Source organism: Melopsittacus undulatus, chromosome 8, assembly GCF_012275295.1.
Source record: "Melopsittacus undulatus isolate bMelUnd1 chromosome 8, bMelUnd1.mat.Z, whole genome shotgun sequence".
NCBI lineage: Eukaryota > Metazoa > Chordata > Aves > Psittaciformes > Psittaculidae > Melopsittacus > Melopsittacus undulatus.
The window spans coordinates 26,267,779-26,287,381 of record NC_047534.1 but is presented as its reverse complement, the minus strand read 5'-3'; the positions used below and the strand labels follow the sequence as shown (position 1 = coordinate 26,287,381).

Genomic DNA, 19,603 nt, shown 5'->3' with positions numbered 1-19,603 from the left:
AGGTGAACCACAAATGTCTGTTTACATCATGTGCTGGTAGGATCATAGAATCACAGAATAGTTAGGGTTGGAAAGGGCCTTAAGATCATCTAGTTACAAGCTCTCTGCCATGAGCAGGGACTCCTCACACTAAACCGTGTCACCCAAGGCTCTGTCCAGCCTGGCCTTGAACACCACCAGGGATGGAGCATTAACAGCTTCCCTGGGCAACCCATTCCAGTGCCTCACCACACTTAAAGTAAAGAACTTCCTCCTTATATCCAATCTAAACTTCCCCTGTTTAAGTTTCAACCCGTTACCCCTTGCCCTTTCACTACAGTCCCTAGTAAAGAGTCCTTCCCCAGCATCCTTATAGCCCCCCTTCAGATAATGGAAAGCTGCTATGAGGTCTCCACGCAGCCTTCTCTTCTCCAGGCTGAACAGCCCCAACTTTCTCAGCCTGTCTTCATATGGGAGGTGCTCCAGTCCCCTGATCATCCTCGTGGCCTCCTCTGGACTTGTTCCAACAGTTCCATGTCCTTTTTATGTTGAGGACACCAGAACTGCACACAATACTGCAAGTGAGGTCTCATGAGAGCAGAGTAGAGGGGCAGGATCACCTCCTTTGACCTGCTGGTCACACACCCTTTGATGATGGCTGGATGATGAGATAGGTGTTAGATATACATCTTATCCTGACTCAGCAGTGTTGTCCAGATGCTTTGTGGCAACAATGCAGCAGCAGCCATCTACTTGAGATGTGTTCCAGATATCTTGCACAGGTACTCTGGAGCTGCAGGTAGCACTTGTGCAGTAAGTACAGTGCCTGTGGGCATCAGTGGGCTTACTGCACTTGTGTGCAGGGTGCCCAGCTATGTTACGGGCCTTGTGTTTCTGAGAAGTGTTGGACAAAGTGCCTTAGTGTGCATGTGTTGTGCAGACAACCTGGGCATACTAAAAAGCATAGAAAGTTCTGCTTGGTGCTTACCCACCTGTAAATCTGTAGGAGCTCTTGTATAGAAGTGCTGTAGTCCTCTCTTCTGAGGACTACAGTCTGATAGATACCCCTTTGGAAGATTTCATTTCCAATACTCCACACTGTTGATAACAAAGAAGCAAATCCATATAGACATGTGTGAGGAAAACTAAGGTTGCAAAGGCAGTTACTGAAGCCAAGTGGTAGAAACAGCAGCAATGTGTTTGGGGTGGGTGTTTGCAGCTAGAGTCAGAAGATAATGCTTCCTTTATAATTTTGAGGATCAGTCCTGGAATGATTGATAACCTAGTCTGAAGCATGTTTACTTCTAAGCAGGACAGTTTTGCACTGCTGAGAACTTCCCTGTTGCCTGTTAATGAGGAAACTGAAGCACTTTCTTCATTGGCAGTGCAGCTGCATCACAGGCAACAATGATGCAAACTGGACATGCTGCAGTCATCCTCCTCCAGCCATACTTTTGTATCCCCTTCCTTGCACTAGTTCTGGCCCTCAGCTTATCTTTTACTGAGCCACTCCCAAGTGCCAAAGCAGGTAAAATCTCATTCTACACTAAAAAATTAATAGTTTCCAACCATCTTGGCCCCTGAAATGATACAAACCTGCATCTGATATCAGTATATAGTTTTCGTCTTACATCGCAACAGGTGCTGCTTCTGTACGGAGCATTTGGTGATTTGCACAGAATTTACTGGACAAGCTTTCAACTTCTGTAATATTCCATGCTTCAAATTATTCGGTGCAGTGTTCCTCTGGTATCCTTTTTCCTTAAAGGAGCAGAAGATGATCTGGCTGTATTTTAGTTCTGTTGAAGCTGTATTTTCTCTTTGTGAAAGTAGTGTTTCATGATTCAGAGTAGACACAACTAAGATAGATTCAAAGCTCTCGTAATTGTTTCTGGGCTTTATTGGAGGTGAAATGAAAACAGGGGGATTCATAAATTTATAGTTGCTTATGTCCAATCTAGAATTATTTACTTAATCCTGGTTTTGTGAAGCTAAGAAGATACATGGTCTAGATATAAAATACTCTTGCATTTCATATTCCATTTTATGTATTTTTTCATGTTGTCTTTTGTACAGACTTTTTGGTGGCAAGCCTAATAAACAAGTTCCCATCACAACAGCTGAAAATATGAAAAACTCAGTAGTCATCTCCAATCCTCACGCTACTATGAACCAGCAGGGAAATCTGGATTCGCCATCTGGCAGTGGTATGCTGAGCAGTGGGGGCAGCAGTCCCTTGTATAGTAAAAACACAGATCTGAACCAATCTCCATTAGCTTCGAGTCCCAGTTCAGCACATTCAGCTCCTTCCAACAGTTTAACGTGGGGTACCAACGCAAGTAGCTCTTCTGCTGTTAGCAAGGATGGCATTGGATATCAGTCTGTCAGCAGTCTTCATACCAGCTGTGAATCCATTGATATCTCTCTAAGCAGTGGAGGTGGGCTGAGCCATAACTCCTCCAGTGGGTTGATTCCAGCCTCTAAAGATGATTCTCTGACTCCCTTTGTCCGAACCAACAGTGTTAAGACCACATTGTCTGAAAGGTTAGTGGGCTTTTCTCTCATTTCCGTATGTTTGGTTGTATCTCAAATGTGAATGAAGACCTGGCAGCAGTAGCCAACAGTGCAGATAGAAATCAAATTGTGCTTCTCAAAAGATGGTACTGAATAGTATTATTAGAGCATACAAAGAAGTCATTCTAGGCAAGGAACCCAGTTCAGCGCAAGAGGATGGGTTCAGATGAGGTTTTAATTTGCTGTGGTAGCCAGTGTGACAGGTTTTCTTTCTACTCAATATTTGAATTTTGCATTCTCTGTTATTCTTAAAAAGGCCTTCTGTTAGTTGATCTGATGGTGATATTAAAAAAAAAACACCCATTATTATTGTTATTTTTATTTGAGAAACCAACTGTTTTATTTTAAACTTCTCATTTATAACATTTGATAGATTTTTAAGCTGGAAGTCGTGCTGAAAAGGCCCTGTTTCCATAGTCACTTGATCCCTTCTCAGCCTCTCACTGCTGCTGTGTCCTTTCTCCAGTTGTTCCCTACAATGTTTTGGTACAGGCAGTCATGTGAATGCTTAGTGAACCTGACTGGCAGATGGATCCAACTAAAAAATGGTCACCTGAATTGTGTTTCAAACTGATCAGCTCCCCAGCTCCTTACACAATGAGGTTTGTTAGTATCTGTGTGGACCCACAGAGTAGGACCTGGGAACAGACTGAGCAGTGAGGAGGGAATGGGACTGCTTTTTCAACATCAAGCTGTATTAACATTGAGCTAACACTGGGATAAACCAAACAATGACTTGCAGTGCATGGTCTTTGAGACATGTTTTGGAGAAGGCAGTAGTACCCTTGCAAGCATTGGAAGCCGGCTTTATCCTGATGTGTCATTACGCAGTCAGGTAGCAACATCTCTGTAGCTGCATGTCAGTGGAAAAAATTACCACTGAATATAACGTTCTGAGAGTCTGGGTTTCTGTTTGTGCTTTATTATGACTCCTTTCTGTTCTCTTTTCATTCTAATATTCCTTATCTTGTTTCTGTCTTGTTGGACTGGTTCTTCTAGCCCTCTTTCTTCCCCTGCTGCTAGCCCCAAATTCTGCCGAAATACTTTGCCCAGGAGACAGGACAGGTAATGCTGTCTCAGGACAGGAGTATGTGCAAGGCTGTAGGTTTTGTTGCCCATCTCAGTGAAGCAAATTGTTTTGTGACAGACCGTGCTCACTTGAGTCTTCTGCTGTGTTCATCATTCAGGTGTGAGCTGACACAAAGACATGCCAGTGAGAGTCCCCTCAAATACCTCATCTATCTGCTTAAATGAGTCTGGAGAATTGCAGGGTTGGCATGGGTTTGGTGTTGCTTTTTGTTACTGGGAACATCTTTTGATTTATGGGGGGAAGGGTATTTTTTTTCTCCCCCTCAGTTCTTTTCCAAAGGCAATTTGAAAATCTTGCACTTTTTCTTTCTACCAGTCTAAACTCTCACTAGCATTTCAGCATTCCTCTGGCATGCTGCTTTTCCCACTGCCTTTCAAGCCTGTCATTTTTGTCGTGAAGTCCCTGTGTCATTCTGTGTTGTCAGTCTTCTATTGCAGTTTGGCTTATGAGTGTTCCACAGAGACTTGGGTGCATCTTCTAAAGATGAATGCTAAAATTAGGAAAAGACCCAAATCCAAACATTCTAGCTCACTTTTGCTCACTACTATGATTTTAGTTAGTCCCATGCTGTAATTTAGCTATAAGGATTGTCATGAAATGAATTCATTTCATTGATATTTTCTTAAAAAAACAAATGAACAGATTCTGCTTAGTTACAATTTCACCAATTGTGAAAATGTAAACTTAAATATATGAGGCTTGGATGACTAATAGAGTCCGTTTGCTGTATTAATGGAATTTAAGCTGAGATTTGGAAATTGAAACAGTCTGGGCTTAACACTTTACTGCTGTACATTGCAGCTGCGTAAAATTAATTAGCTGCATTCCCTAAACGATGTCTGCTGAAAGACATGACAGGAAGGTGGGGTTTGGACTTGAAGATGCTAATCAGTTTTTTTACAGATAGTCTACCTCATGTCTGCTGAAAAGCATAGTTAAAGCTTGACATTTAACTGTTTTTGTTCATTGTGGTTAGAAGAAATGGCAGGATCACATTGTGAACAGATGAGATTCATTGGCATGGTACCAGATGCATGTTTGTGGAAATCCACACCTGTCCAAGGAGGTTTTTGCATGTTTCTGTAGGAAGGCCCAAGCACCTTTTTCCTCTGAAAAGGTGATGCATATATTTGTACATCCTTCATCCTGGTCTGATGCCTTCCCATTTGTTCTTCTCTGAAGTTCTTTTCTTTTAACTTTTCTACAGCGACCCACATCTTGATAGGAACACTTTGCCTAAAAAGGGACTCAGGTATTGGTGTTTCCACACGGCTTTTGTTGTGGCTTTGGAGTTTGCTTTGTGTTTCTGTTGTGGCTGTTGGTGGTAATGGTCACAGTTTGCAAGAGGTGACAACAATATTATTTCTTTTCTTTCTTTCTTTTATTCTTTCTTAAATCCTCAAAGAAGGCATTGACTACTGTGTCAGTTTTTTTTAAATCCAGTGCCTTCTCCACTTAAGCAAGAGCTGTGGCTTTTGCTGGCAAATTGCTGAAAAGCATCTCATAAACCATCACTTGGCATGACTTGAAAATAATAATTTTGCAGTTTCTGTGGCTATTACAAGGAATGGCTTGAGATAATTTTCTACCCAGGACCCTTGGTGTTGATATACAAATAGAAAAGATTTTCCATATCCTGCCAAACCTTCTAGGATGAGATTGGACATAGTGATTAAAAAAAATACTTGCTTCAGAAAACCTAGAGGATTCTTGGGGATAACTTCTACTTCTTTAAAAAGAAAACAAAATCCCCAAACAAGCTTTTGGCAGTTGTCTCCTCATACATTTAGTATCTCTCTGTAAGGTTTTCTAACATGAAAAAAAACACACCAAAAAATATTTTTCCATTGATCCAAGCAATTCTAGCAAGATAATCACCATCAGGTGTATTAACTAAATGCTTTAAGTGCTGCAAAATTCACTGAAGCTATCATAGATATAGAATAAAATATAGAAAGTTACAGCCTCCAAATTGCTTAATGCAGCTTCTGGGATCACTGAGTTGATCCCTTGAAATTGAAGCTGTAATTTATTCCATGCCTTATACAATGTTCTTTGGCCCATGAAGCCAAGTGCTAAAAGCCTTTTTAAAATGGCATTTGGTTTAAAATGTTTCTGTGGTTCTCATGTATGTCTCTAATAAGTAAGGACTCTCTTTTAATACCCAAACATTTGAGTGCTAAACAGGTAGGTATTAGTGCTTAAAAAATAGAATGCCTCAGTGTGTTAAAGTAAACTGGCTTTTTAAAAGCTCCTTTTTTAGTAAACTGATGTGTGTGCAAAGTTGAAGAGATACAGATAATCAAGGACTGTTGCTTAAGTGTGGAGGCATAAGCAGCAAAATGAACAAAAGCATTTTTTGAAAGTGGTTTTGAGGTTTTGCAGTGTTACTTACTGTAGTGTTCACTTGGATTTAAAACAGTCTTCGTAAGTGGTATCTTACTGTATACAGTAGTTGGAAGGAAGCTGATAAATTAAATAGATAATATCAACTAATAATAGGCTTCAAGTGTTTTTGGGAGGAGAGCTAGGAACTCATAAATATTTCTCAAAAGTGGATGGCAAAGCACGAGACAGGCACTGAAATCCATTAGCAGATGAGTGTTTCCATGATGCTCTTTCTGTTGATACCTGCATCCTATCACGTACTTCATATAACACCTGTGTTAACATCCCTATTTTTCAGGCATATACAGAAGCAGATTTAAAACTTTGCTGAAGCCAAAGCCAGTGGGTGTCTTGCCATTGATGTTGGCATAGACAATGTTTCTGCTTTTTCTTTGCCTTCAGAAAAAGCTGAACGTCATCTCCTCTATGATGATTTAATGCTATTAGTTTTGAACTAAATGGGCTACACCTCCACAGGCCATTGTATTTCATGTCTCTGGAATATGAATGATTGGGTCACAGCTTGTTGAAAATCTGATAATGGCTTTTTGTTGACTTGAATTTGTGTATATGACAAAAAGCCAGATAAGCTTAGTGATGTACCAGGATGCTAAACTAATGATAGAATTTTAGTATAACCTTAGGGAAGGAAAGGATTTCCATATTATGGCTTTATTTTTAAATTGTACATATGGAACATACCCTATGTTTTACTCTACAGTGCCACAGTGCACAAGTTCTGTCTGTAGCTTTTTGTTCACTACTAGTTTGGCTACTTCCAAAGACATAGGAATGGAGTTTGTGGGGTTTTTTTCCCCTAAAGAGAGGGCGAATGAATTAGGAACATCTTAAAAACAGATTATAGCAGCTCCTTAATTTAGAGTTACATTGGGTTTATATCATTTTAATCCTTAAATTTCATGTGAGCATTCTTCCACCATCTTTCTTTCCCTGTCTCCTTCCCCAGGTCTTGTGACTTTTCATGTTAGGGTTTTCTTTTACTTTAAATAAACAAATGCCAGCCATTCTTAAATAACTGTTTTTTCGCAGGTATGCTCCGTCCTCACAGCTCCGTAATCAAGATGATGCTAAAGAATGGCTACGCTCCCATTCAGCGGGAGGACTTCAGGATACTGCTGGCAATTCCCCTTTTTCATCTGGATCCAGTGTAACATCACCCTCTGGAACTAGATTTAACTTCTCACAGCTCGGTGAATATTTATCTGTTTGAATAATCAAAGCAATACCTCATGTGTCTTGCAAAAAGCATATTACACAATATCATTTTCTTCTAGTGGCTCTGAGTCTCACGTTCAACCTCAGGAAGCACGTTCATTGAAACACATGACTAATTAGCATTATTATCTCATTTTCTGGACAAGAGAAAGCTCAGGGAGGACCTTATTGCTCTCTAAAACTACCTGAAAGGAAGATGGAGCCAGGAAGTGGCTGCTCTCTGCTCCCAGCTAACAAGGGATTGAACAAGAGGAAATGTCCTCAAGCTGCACCAGGGGAGTTTTAGACTGGAGATTAGGAACAGTTTTTTCCCCGAGAGGGTGTTCAGGCATTGGAACAGGCTGCCCAGGGCAGTGGTGGAGTCACTGGAAGTCACACTGAAAGTGTTCACAAACCGTGTAGATGAGGCCCTCAGTGCCACGGTTTAGTGGTGGCCTTGGCAGTGCTGGGGAATGGTTGGACTTGATGATCTTAAAGGTCTTTTCCAACCTGATCAGTTCTGTGATTCTATGATTCTGTATGCCCAAAGATGACATATTTGAAGTAACTCTTTGAAAATACTTTTCTGGGGAGAATCAGATGCCTTAGTATAATTGTGAGCTATTTGATAGAGCTGTTAGTGAATATCACACATTGGGGTCTTTAAAGGCCTTAAGGTGTTGCATACCCTTTTTATTAATATTACTTACTGTATGTGCCGGTCTCATCAGTTTGAGATATCTTTGTATGTATTTTACCAGGTAGCTTGTTTGACAGTTGTATAAAGTTCAGTCTGACATATTATGTAATAATCATGTTTCATAGAATCATAGAATGCTTTGAGTTGGAAGGAACCTTAAACATAATCGAGTTCCAGCCCTCCTACTCAGAAGAATTTTAAATTAGAAAAAAATACCATTCTTTCACTTACTACGTTGATAAAACCCTTTTTAAATGAAGGAAACAATAAAAGTTTATTGACAGTATCCATAAAGCATTGCAGATTTTAGTTGACCATATCAAAAGGTGAAATAACCTCATCTAAAGCTCCGGTAGTGCTCATCTCTGGTGCACTGATTAAATTTCACTCAGGTGCCTTTACAATTTGTTTAGGTATATAAATCAACCCTAACAGTAAATACATTGTCTTTAAGTTAAATGCCATTTGGAACGTACTACATTGAACAGATATTTTCTGTTTCTTTCTGATTTTCAGAAGCCACTCCATCTTTTCCAGAATGATAAATAATATGTGAATAGTTAAGCCTGTACCTGTGAAGTTCTTGTGTTACGTGAATTATCAGCAGCTTAGACACAGTCACTTATTTCTAGCACATCAATGACCTTTTAGAGCCTTTCTTGGAGTGCACTGAAAAGAAACAGATTAAACAAACAGCTTTAAATAAAACAACAAAACCACCGACAGTTATCAGAAGTTCAGCTGACTATACACCCTGTATAATTACATTGCCAGCAGCTAACAAACTGCCGTGAAAGTTCATGAAAGTACTTTGATGGTCAAAAAAATGCCAAAGAAGTATCAACATAGGCCCAGAAAGTTAACTCTTTATGGAAAAAATTAAGATTATTTACCTTAGTAAGCTTCAAAAGCTATTTTCGTCACAAGCAATTTCAATAAAGAAAAAAAGGGATTTTTGTGTTCTTAAGAGCGTGGAGATACTGGGAGTCAAGAGAGGTCACTGCATTAAATAACAGAATCACAGAATGGTTTGGGTTGGAAAAGACCTTAAAGCTCATTCAGTTCCAACCTCTGCCAGGGGCAGGGACACCTTCCACTAGACCATGTTGCTCCAAGCCCTGTCCAGCTTGGCCTTGAACACTGCCAGGGATGGGGCAGCCACAGCTTCCTGGGGCCATCTGTTCCAGTGCCTCACCACCAGTTAAATAAATAGCAAGTGTTGATACCAAAGCTGAGCATCTTTATTTTATCTTCTACAATAGTCTGTATCATTTGATAGTGTATATAGAAGCAGGCATTGATAGCACACCAAGAGGAACCTGCCAGTTGAACAGTGATTTTGTTGCTCTCATTTTTCCCCCAAATCAAGTAGTTCTTTGTAAATAGCATGTATAATTTTAGCAAAAAAGTTGTTTAAAAAAATATGAAATTGCACTAGGTGTTGACTCTAAACAGTCTCTGGGAGAGTATTGGCTTGAGGCAGAATTGAAGTTATTTAATTCTTAGGAGCTCATAGTGGAAAGAAACAATTCTGAAATATAAAACTAGTAGGAAACTAGGTTCTTAAAATTTGTGACTTAAATACATATGAGAATGTTTGGTTTTGAGAACTTGAAGGCTTTGGAGGGGTAGTTCACAAGGCCTGTTCTGAATAGGCAAAATACTAGTTTTGTTTCCTTTGGACATTTTAGTCCTTCTGGAGGAAGGGCTGTTGCCAGTTAAAGGGGGGTTTAATTAGTTCATGCTTATAAGTTGTTACTGAGTTGACTGAGCTTGTCTTTAGAAGCATAGACATATCAAGCAATATTTGAAATTACCTTATTTGTTTGAGTTTTCTTACTCAGCTTGGTTTGCATACCTCTGACTTGAATTCATTAAATTTAGAAAAATAACAGAGGTCTGGAGTGAATGACATCAAAAATTTGTATCTTAAAAAGGCACTCTTGTGGTAGTTGCACAAAAATTAGGTATGACAGTTTGTGGTCAAGCAAATCAATTGGTGTTTTTTCTTCACCTTATAGCAAGCCCAACCACTGCAGCCCAGATGAGCTTGTCAAATCCAGCCATGCTACGGACCCACAGCCTTTCCAACGCAGACGGTCCTTATGACCCCTATAGCGACACGCGCTTCAGGAACAGCTCCATGTCCCTGGATGAGAAAAGCAGAACTATGAGCCGATCCGGCTCTTTCCGTGATGGCTTTGAAGAAGGTCAGTAAAGTATGTGATGGTGCTGGAAGTGATCAGGAGATGATATTCTCACATAAACCAAGCATACATTTGGTGCTTTTCAGGTCAGCATAAGGGTGGCTTCAGAGCATGATTCACTCTGAGCAGAGCTCTCATTATTAGATAAAAACCTTAGTCCTAGTCATCATTGTTCTGATATTTATTCAGTGATCCTTCTGGCTGAGCATAGGAAGGTACGCAGGTGTTGTACCTAGATTATCACTGTTGAAGAAAGTATAAGCATATCTTTTTTAGTAATCTCAAAATGACTAGTCCACACTTAAAGTGCACGTATTAAAGCGTTCCATTAAACAGGATTGTTCTTCTGAACTTGGGCCTTCACAATTCTATGTGTAGTATAAATAATTTATATCGGCCAGCCTGTTGTTTCTATCCCAGTTAATTTTTCCAGTATTTCATCTGTATTCAAATTGTCTTTACTTTTTATTCCTGATGGATGTCCTGGGTTGATATCACAAAGCTTCTGTACGAGAGAAACTTCAAAATATCTAGGCTTTTCTTTTTAATTCCTTGTCGTCTTTTCAAATACGTAATCATAGCTGATGAAAGAAGCCCCCATATAAATATAACAAGAAAAAGTCCTTTACCTATAAATAAACATTTAGTTTAGTTGCTACTGATCAGTGGAAATAGCAGGGGTAGCTATGAGCACAGATTAAAACCCTAAAGCAGTGCAGTTTGAGAAGTCAAGCATGGGGTGAGTGCTTGGAGTGGTTAGTAAGAAGGTTATAGGAAGTGCTTTCAGCATTAGATCTTTGAGTCTTAAATCTGCTTTCTGGCAAGGATTGGAAGTTTGCTTGGCTATCAAGTACTTTATCACTCCTGAGCACACAGGCTTGGTTTCCCCACCACTGAAAATCTGCACTTACTCTGCAGTGTTAATACCAGTCCTGGTTGAGGCTGCTCCCCTAGAGCCAGGCATCTTTCCCAGAGATACAGATTATCCCATCAGTTTTCTGCTATTGGAAGAGGTAAAAAATGTGTATTGAATATGGCTCCAAAAGATTCAGTGTTAATTTAATGTTGAATTTAGCCAATTTAACTCCATGTCATTTAATTGTATTTGAGAGGCCTGTGGCTGGGGATCTTCAATAGGTTGAAAACTATTAGAATAATGCTGTAGGACTGAAAACTCTTGTCATTGAAGGAATTAACATTAGTTAGTGCCATGGTTTCAGAAAGCTGGGTGATTGTGAACAGTCAAAGTTTACCAAATACTTAGTTGAATTCCATTCTGTGATGAAAAGTCCTTATCTTACTGAAGAGTTCCTTAATGTAATCTGTGAAGGAATTTAAATCATTGCATCTGCGATAAATGATTTAGTGAAAGAGCTACTACAGCAAACCTTACTCTGGTTTTATTGAAGACATCCTCAAAAAAATGTAACTTTAGTGTTCTAGGTTTGCAGCAAATCCATTTTGGCATGTTGGAGGTTAAACTGGACCTTGTAATTCAGAAATTCTTGTCCAGGAGAGAGGCTGATTTGGAAGAAATTTAATAAGTATTGCATGTTTGAGGAGGAACCATTTAAAAAAATAAAAGGGAAGAGCTATGTGAAAAGCACTACAAAATGTTTTGAATTCATGTAATAAAAATGAAATCCAAGAAAACTCTGCCAAGTTATGAACTTGAAAGAGGTGGAAAAAGATAACTTCTATATACAAGGAAGGAATTTGACCCTACCATGAATATGCTGAAGAAGTACCTTCCAGATTTCCCTAAGTTTTTGGCACCTAAAAGGACAATAATATTTTACCTGATGGAATGTATGTTTAGGTGCAGTTTTCTTATATTTGGCTTCAGATTAGGGTTAACCTCTCAGGGAACCACAAGTTACAAGTGCATGTGGTTCCTGAATAGGGCATTTATCTTGTCCTCTGCTTTCAAACCTGCAGATCTAATCCACCTTCACTTTGAGAGAATATATCAAAAAATATTATGGAAATTAAATTTATGGTTAATGAACAGATTGATTTTATGCGATCAGGCAGTGTCAGTCAGGTGTAAATCCAGGTCTTAAATAAAGCTTACCAGCCTACTTCTGAATTACTTATTAGCATGTTAGATTACAAGTTATTTGTTTCTTATCAGCTTCAGCAGGGACAGGATTCATTTTTAAAAGCCTTTTTCTTTCTTTAGTCTCCATAGTGTGAAGTACAGTCGTGTTCTCTCACAGCATGTAGGTCGAAACATTAGTCAGTTTTGCAGTACATAACTCTCTTGATAGGAAGGGTTTCAGGACTTGGAAGATGCCAGCAGGAACAACCTCCAAACTATCCTGATCTTCAGAAAACACTGCCTAAAGCTGAAGTGGTCTCTTGGCTGTCCAGTTTCCCTCCTTCTCTGGCCATCAGTTTTCTCCAGGAGCTGTGCTGCTGCTGGCTCCACCGTGATACTTCACGCTCCTAGAGAGAAAGGAATGCAGTGAATTGGCATTGGGATATAGATGTTTATTCGGTTTTGTGCTATTGGCTTGAGTAGTTCTCTTTCTGAGTAGCTCTTTCAGAGAGCTGATCACAGCTAGACCATTTCTTTTCCAACATTAACTGTAAGAAAGAAGTTCTTTACTGTGAGGGTGGTGAGGCACTGGAAGAGATTAGCCAAAGCAGAGGTAAATGCTCCATACCTGGCAGTGTTCAAGGCCAGGCTGGATGTGGCTTGGAGCAACCTAGTCTAGTCTATGGCATACCTGCCCATGGCAGGGGTTTGGAACTAGATGAACTTAAGGTCCTTTCCAATCCAAACAAGTCTATGATTTTATGATTAAAAATGACACATGCTTGCATATGCATTTATAGTGCTTGAAAATAATAGCTCCAAAACAATTTTGGGTTTGTAGCATGCGTGCAGATGCATGTTAACTGCAAAAACCCAGGAATCACATCAAGAGCCTTCAGGCTCCCGGTTAAATAACCTTAAAGTAGCCATCTGAAGATACTTTAAAAAGAAATTGTACAAAAGTATTAACTCCTAAGTTGTCCTTGAGATTAGAAATCTCAACTTAATACATTCAAACAGTGCAGTAGTAATGTCTTACAAGGCAGTAGGATTCGCAAAGTTACATGTTCTTTCCCTTTTTCCATTTTCAGTCTTATTTCTTCCTTTAAAATCCCAGTGTAATCTTGGCGATTCCAGGTGATGTTAACTGAAGAATGTGTGTGTCTCAATACATTTTAAGGGGATCTATTTCTTCTCTGGCCAGTTGTTACGGTTGCTGTCTTGAATATATCTCTAGTAGTACAAAGGAAGAATTTAGAGAGGCAAACCAGAAAATAATCTTATATTCTCTGGATGAGTCCAGTGGTGGCTTTGTGCAATATTGCCTGTACATTGGTCTTTCTATCTTGAAGAGGGTTAAAATAGGTAAGGAATCTTCAGCTTGGAAAAATCATGTCTGAGGGGAGGTGGTAATACCTACTTTAGTGCATTAGGAAGGGGTGATTTATCCGTTACTTGTCATTATCACAGGGGTGTGGAGACACTCAAGGGAACTTACTGAATGATTCAGCAACAAGTGTAAAACAACTGCAAGGAACTACATTTCTAAGCACAGGAAGAGATTTTCATACAGACAACATGTCAGTGAATTCAGAAACAGGGAAATTAAATAGAGAGGTCACAGCAACTATGAAAAATAACAGTCTGATTGCAGTTTCCATCTCAGGAATTTCCATCTCTGCTGATTCCCAGAGATGCAAAGGTGTACGTGGGGAAAAATCACTGGGTATCTGCTTGCTCCTTGCATTTCTTTCTGTAAACATGGGCTGCAATTGCAGCCAGAGATGGAGCATGTGATTAGACAGCCCCTGGCTCTGACTCACACTGGTTATTTTTATGTTTTTAATGCAGTACAGTCCTTAACATCTGACTATAAAGATCATTTTAATTGAAAGTATGATTAACCAGAAACAGTAAATGGTTGTGAGGGGTTTTTTTTGCTTTCTTGTGGGTTCTCTAAATTGTCATAAATTCCTCCAGAAGCCAACTTAGATTTTGTTTGCTTCTCTTTCCAGCCTTGCCTTAGGATATAATGTCAAGTGGGAAAGCAGAGCCTATTTATTATGAATGTAGGATCACTGCAGTAGGCAATGAGCAAAGTGGCAGCTTTTCTAAGCCTTTTTTTTTTTGACTGGAGGATTTAGATGAAAGAAGAAGTGATTTAACACGCTTTCATATGACTTGTGTGAAGTTACCTGAAGTTTGAATGAAAGTTTTAGTTAAATGTATTTTGTTTCTAAAACTAAAGTTAATTTTGCATGTTTCAATACCAGAAAGAATAGCTTCAGGTAGTTTTTTTAATAGCATAATCAAAAATAAAATTATATGTAAATCCTAATACTGGGGTGATGGAAACATCCTTGAGAATCAACACACACACACACTCACATTTTATATATACATACTCATATATATAATACTCATTTATATATGTATAAAAATGAATCTGTACTTAAATGGAAAACCTGCTTGAAATGGGTTCTTTTGCAGACATGGTTTTATAGCCATGCTACTCTGGTAGTTTTTCTGTGAGAGAATGAACTTGGCCTTGTTAAAGAAATGTCATTGCTTTAAACAAAGACCAAAAACCCCTGCAGGGATAGGGAATGTTCAGCTCATTGATGCCTGTAATACAGCTCCCCAGCAGAAGGAAGACATAGATGCATTCAGAAGACAATTAAGAGCCACAAAATCGGACAGTGGTTTCTTCTCTGCATGTTCCACCTCTGCTGCTGGAGCATCTGGTTATGTGCTGAGTATTACGGTTTTCTCGGGACATCTCCATCTTGTTCTGCTGCTTGAAGGAAAGAGTCCCCCCTCCTCAATCTTATCTTAAATTGAAGTTTACTTAGATGTACTTTTGTAATCTCTCCTTAATTTCTGTAAATTTGTTGGGGTTTTTATTTTGAGTAAACCCTTTTGCAAATTTCTTAACATAAGCTGTCCAGAACTTATTTCTGTACTTATTTCTGAACAAGTCTGCACTGAAACTTTTTAATCTTCTTGACCTCATTTCCCCAAAACCCAGGTATTATTAAATTGTTAAAACAGCTTTATCAAATAATTTGTGGGTTGTATAACCTGGCCATGCATTCTTAAAACTGTACATTGTTGGTGCAGTAATATAATTAAGTTTACGATGGATGATGAAATTTGGGAAAGTATTTCTTCAGTAGGCTGGTCGTTGGCAGGGGATGATCTCTGATGATTCCACTGTGTGGTTGCTGTATCTATATTCATAATGTTTATTTTCTTTCTTTTAGTGCATGGTTCTTCTCTCTCTTTGGTATCCAGTACCTCATCTATTTATTCAACGGTAAGTATAATAAAGTGAAAAATTTGGGTTTACTAATAAAAATGATTGAATTGACTATTTATATTGTGCTAATTATTTTTGCCATTCAAGGAAGGGGAAAAAAAGGGGTTTTCCTTTGATTGTGTTCCGGATGCTAGCTACAAAAGAAATGGTTATGTTCAGAAAGATGTCTGTGGATATTTAGCAGTGTCCTCATCAAACAGATGTTGATGGCCTGAAAGCAAATCATTACTTTGCGAAATGGCCAGATAACTTTTCAAGTCAATATTTTACAACTATGCTGAATAAGTTTTGCTTCAGAGGACCTCAGTAGATCTGAGATTTCGACTTGATTACCTGAAGCACCCCAGAATTTGCTGAATAAAGTCATTCCAGCCTTGTATTAATGATTTGCTACAAAAGTTTTTAATACACAGTTGTTAATAATTCTAAAGAAGCCATTTATTCACTGTGCCAGTAATACGTTCTTCAAAAGTATGTATTCAGTTAGGTTATCTGATCGTAAAACAAGGCTTACTGGAGTGTGAAAACACAGGGTTATTTTTTTTTAATGAGTGTTGCATTTGCTTATTTTCTTCTAAATCTTATGAAGAGTATCTGTTTAAACATATACTATGGAAGACCTTGTAGGATAAGACTATACCTGTGCTGTAATGGGGAGGTGAGGCTGCAACATGCAGACCATGTCTTGCCTAGGTTTTCTGTAGCTGGTTGGGTGGTAACTACAGTCATTCCTGGCATGGTTTGGTCATAGGCTTGGGGGCTTCTTAAAACGAAACCCTCTTAAAAAGTGCTTCTGAGAAGAATTGCTTCTAAAGTATGTGTTAATTGAACATGATCTTCAATTTCAAATTCTTAATGCAAGTATGATGCGTCTTCTTGCTTACCACAAATATAAGGAGTGTATGTGATAGAACTTACTCTTTGAAGGTCATGTATAACTGTCTGAAAAGTCTCTCGAGCCACCATAGAGCTATTTATCATTATTTCTCATGCATGTTTCACTATTAATAAGCTGAGACCTTGAAAATAAATTGAAATACTACCTTTCAATATTGACTTCAGCCTAAGCAAAGTTCATATAAAGCCAGAATAGATACAAGGCATTGGAAGGATGGAAAACAGATCTTTTCCTCTTGGCTTTTGTTTATAATCATGAAAGCTTCTGAGCAGCTGTTGTCTAAGCTTCTGGTTTATGCGCTTGCTGCCCAAGCACAAGTGGCTCCTAATAGTGTGGCTTGATGGATATAATTTTCATGGTGTCTGCTAGTGGACATGTTTACACAAGGACAGTGGAGTGTGTAACTTCCTACCATACATTTCTTTGTAGCTGAAAACTTTGGTTAGAAACAAGCCGTAGTAGCCACAGTTTTACAATGCAAGACCACAGCAGATGACCAGTACATCCACTTTGCATTCTTGGATAACTAGCTGTGTGTCCTCAAGTTTTTCAGCATCCAAGTGGGAGTAATTTTATTTCATATCACTTTGGAATGCAAACATGTGGTCTCCATTCTATTGAGAGCTAGCTAAGCATGGAAGGAAGAGAATTACTGTCTGAGGTCAGGCATGTTCTGTGACAGTCCTGGCTCTTTGGAAGCCTCATGCAGCCCATTATGCACTTTACTAGTCCATGATTCAGACTTGGAGGTGCACTGATCTGTAGGCTGGGAATTGGAGCCCAATTCCTTCCTGCAGGAAGACGTACTGTACAAGCAGCCTGTTTCTTTTTCCTGAAGCGTAAATACACTAGGAGATTATTTTAGATTGAATATGGATGTGGGAATCCAAAATAAGGAATTCACCTGAGAACTCAAAAGAAAAAAGTCTTTTGAAATATTGTAAAAATTTGTCAGGCTGGTTATGTTGTAATATTCTCATTTATTTTCCTTTGTTTTTATTTTATAGCCTGAAGAGAAGTGCCAGTCAGAGGTAAGAGCACATAATGTTTGACAGGCATAAATGTTCTGTCAAGGCACTCTGCAGTTCGTGTCTTGCTATTTTAGTTCTCCATATTACAGTGCAATAAAGTGCTCTCTTCAAATATATAGATTCGCAAGCTACGAAGAGAGCTGGATGCATCCCAAGAAAAAGTGTCAGCTCTGACAACTCAGTTGACTGCCAACGTGAGTAAAGCTCTGAGAACAAACACTAGCAGGAGATGCATTTAATGTGCCAGGTTTTGTGTTCATTACCAGCCCAGTTTTAATAAGTGACAAAAAGATTTCATGTGTATAACAATCAGTTTAAAATAACTGCATCTGCATGGAACCTTCCCAAAAGTAACATCCCCTGTCCTACTGAATTGTCTCATGCCTTTCTTTAAATACTGCATTATAATATTCACTTGGCTTTTGATATATATATATATATGTAAACCATCTTCAGAGCTTGAGAAAAATCACTCAGGGTCTTTTTTTATAGATAGTGTCTTGCTTTATAAATCCAGTTGGATTTGTAAACACATGTTTGTGGGATAAGATACAGATGAGGGTTGTAATTGGTAAGAATGCAGTTTCATTAAGATGTAGGCTCATGGCATGATAGGTAATAGTAGCATAAGGGGCTGTGAGAACTAATTTGAAGTTATGCCTAAAGAGTGAACATACCTGGTTTTTATTAATCAATGTAGATACTGCTTCTGCTTGTTTCCCCTGAGGAGTATGATGAATAAGTATTATAAGACACTTGGAAAAAGAAGGATTTGGAAGCCAGGAGGTATTGAGGCAACACTGGTATGACCCTGAGCAAGTTTATTTGTGTTCTGTGCTGAAATCTGCAATACAGAAGCTTGCTAGAAAAATAAGCAGTGCTAGAGTAAATAAACTGCAGATGAATAGTCACTGTATCATACTGACATCCTAGTTTGTGGGAATGAATAAACATCAGAACACGTGCTACTGAAGAGGACATTCCTGTCTACCAGCTCTCTGAATAGGTAGAATACAAAATTTGGCACAGTAAAGAGCAGTAACACCTATCACAAGAAGGATTCAAGGGGAAATCTACTGTGGTAGTCACTGCAGGCATCACACTCCTTCATCCATCTTGCAAAATGGAAAAGCAAAACCAAGAACACAGTTAATAGAAAAGTCAAATAAAAAGGCTTTGAGTGCGTGTAACCACTCAGTTGCTCTCCCAGGAGGAAAAGGAAGAATTTAAAAAACCTGCCAGAACTTATATATTTAAATGTTTGCCTTTCAAATGCAAAGGGAACTGGATACACGAGTTGGTTTTTTTTCATCCAGAAGCTTCCTTTACATGTGAGAAAGCAGGACTAGATTCTCTTGCATGCTTTTTTTTTATCACCTTGTTGAGCTTGTGTCCTTCAAATAAAGAACTTACCAGCTGTGCAGCTCAGCCTAGCTCTGCCTTAGTTTTACTGCATTCTTCTTCACAGAGCATTCAGATTCAGTAGACTCTTACTCAGTGCAGGAGTTAGTAGCCTGTCTTCAAGAGCAGTGAGTAGCACAGGCTACTCTGTGCCTGTCTAAGCTGCCACTAATTCACCCAAGACTTTGTGCCTGGTTACTACCACTGTCTTTTTGGAGAATAGTTTTTAACAGCTGTTGCACATTTTTCTTTGGTTTGGAGTAATTTGGGGGAGGGTAGAGTTGGGGGGGTCCCCAGAAAAAGTTAGCATAACTATATATAATATTCTCTTTTGCATTTGTAGGGTTTTATTCATGCTACTTAAACTTCTTAGACTTGGAATTGCCCCTTATTTGTTCATAAAACAGCAAGTCTGCTGCAGAGATGTTGCTATAACTGTCCTGGTAACAGATTTCAGTCTGTAGCCACTTCTTTCCAGAGAAAATACTCTTTTTTCCATTAAAATGCTAGGTCTGTTCCCTAAAAAGTTAAGACTCATAAATGCTGTTTGTTAAGACACTGCTTTAGGGACGTTTCCTTTACACAAGATTTTTTTAATAGAGTGATTTTAATGTGAGCATTTTGAATTCATCTTTCTATTTAATAGATTATTTTTCTCTGGATTTCCCTGTACAGACACTGCAGCTTTTGATGTTTCTCAGGCTAGCGGGGACAAGAGTTTGAAACGGTTTTTCTCCAAGTAGGAAATGCAGATAACTCT

The 19,603-nt window shown here is 38.8% G+C and overlaps 1 protein-coding gene across 5 annotated transcripts in view; it reads left to right on the top strand.

Moving 5' to 3' along the window:
• The window catches only part of NAV2 (neuron navigator 2), a 401,751-nt gene that overhangs the window by 354,463 nt on the left and 27,685 nt on the right, over nucleotides 1-19,603 (top strand). For 4 of the 5 annotated variants that reach the window (XM_005150568.4, XM_005150566.4, XM_005150567.4 and 1 more), the window contains 8 exons: nucleotides 2,056-2,523; nucleotides 3,553-3,618; nucleotides 4,851-4,895; nucleotides 7,082-7,242; nucleotides 9,968-10,156; nucleotides 15,458-15,510; nucleotides 17,419-17,442; nucleotides 17,562-17,636. In XM_005150568.4, the coding sequence (XP_005150625.2) occupies nucleotides 2,056-2,523; nucleotides 3,553-3,618; nucleotides 4,851-4,895; nucleotides 7,082-7,242; nucleotides 9,968-10,156; nucleotides 15,458-15,510; nucleotides 17,419-17,442; nucleotides 17,562-17,636 (1,081 nt within the window). The remainder of the gene's footprint in view (nucleotides 1-2,055; nucleotides 2,524-3,552; nucleotides 3,619-4,850; nucleotides 4,896-7,081; nucleotides 7,243-9,967; nucleotides 10,157-15,457; nucleotides 15,511-17,418; nucleotides 17,443-17,561; nucleotides 17,637-19,603) is intronic. The other variant, XM_031050247.2, reaches the window with a different exon arrangement.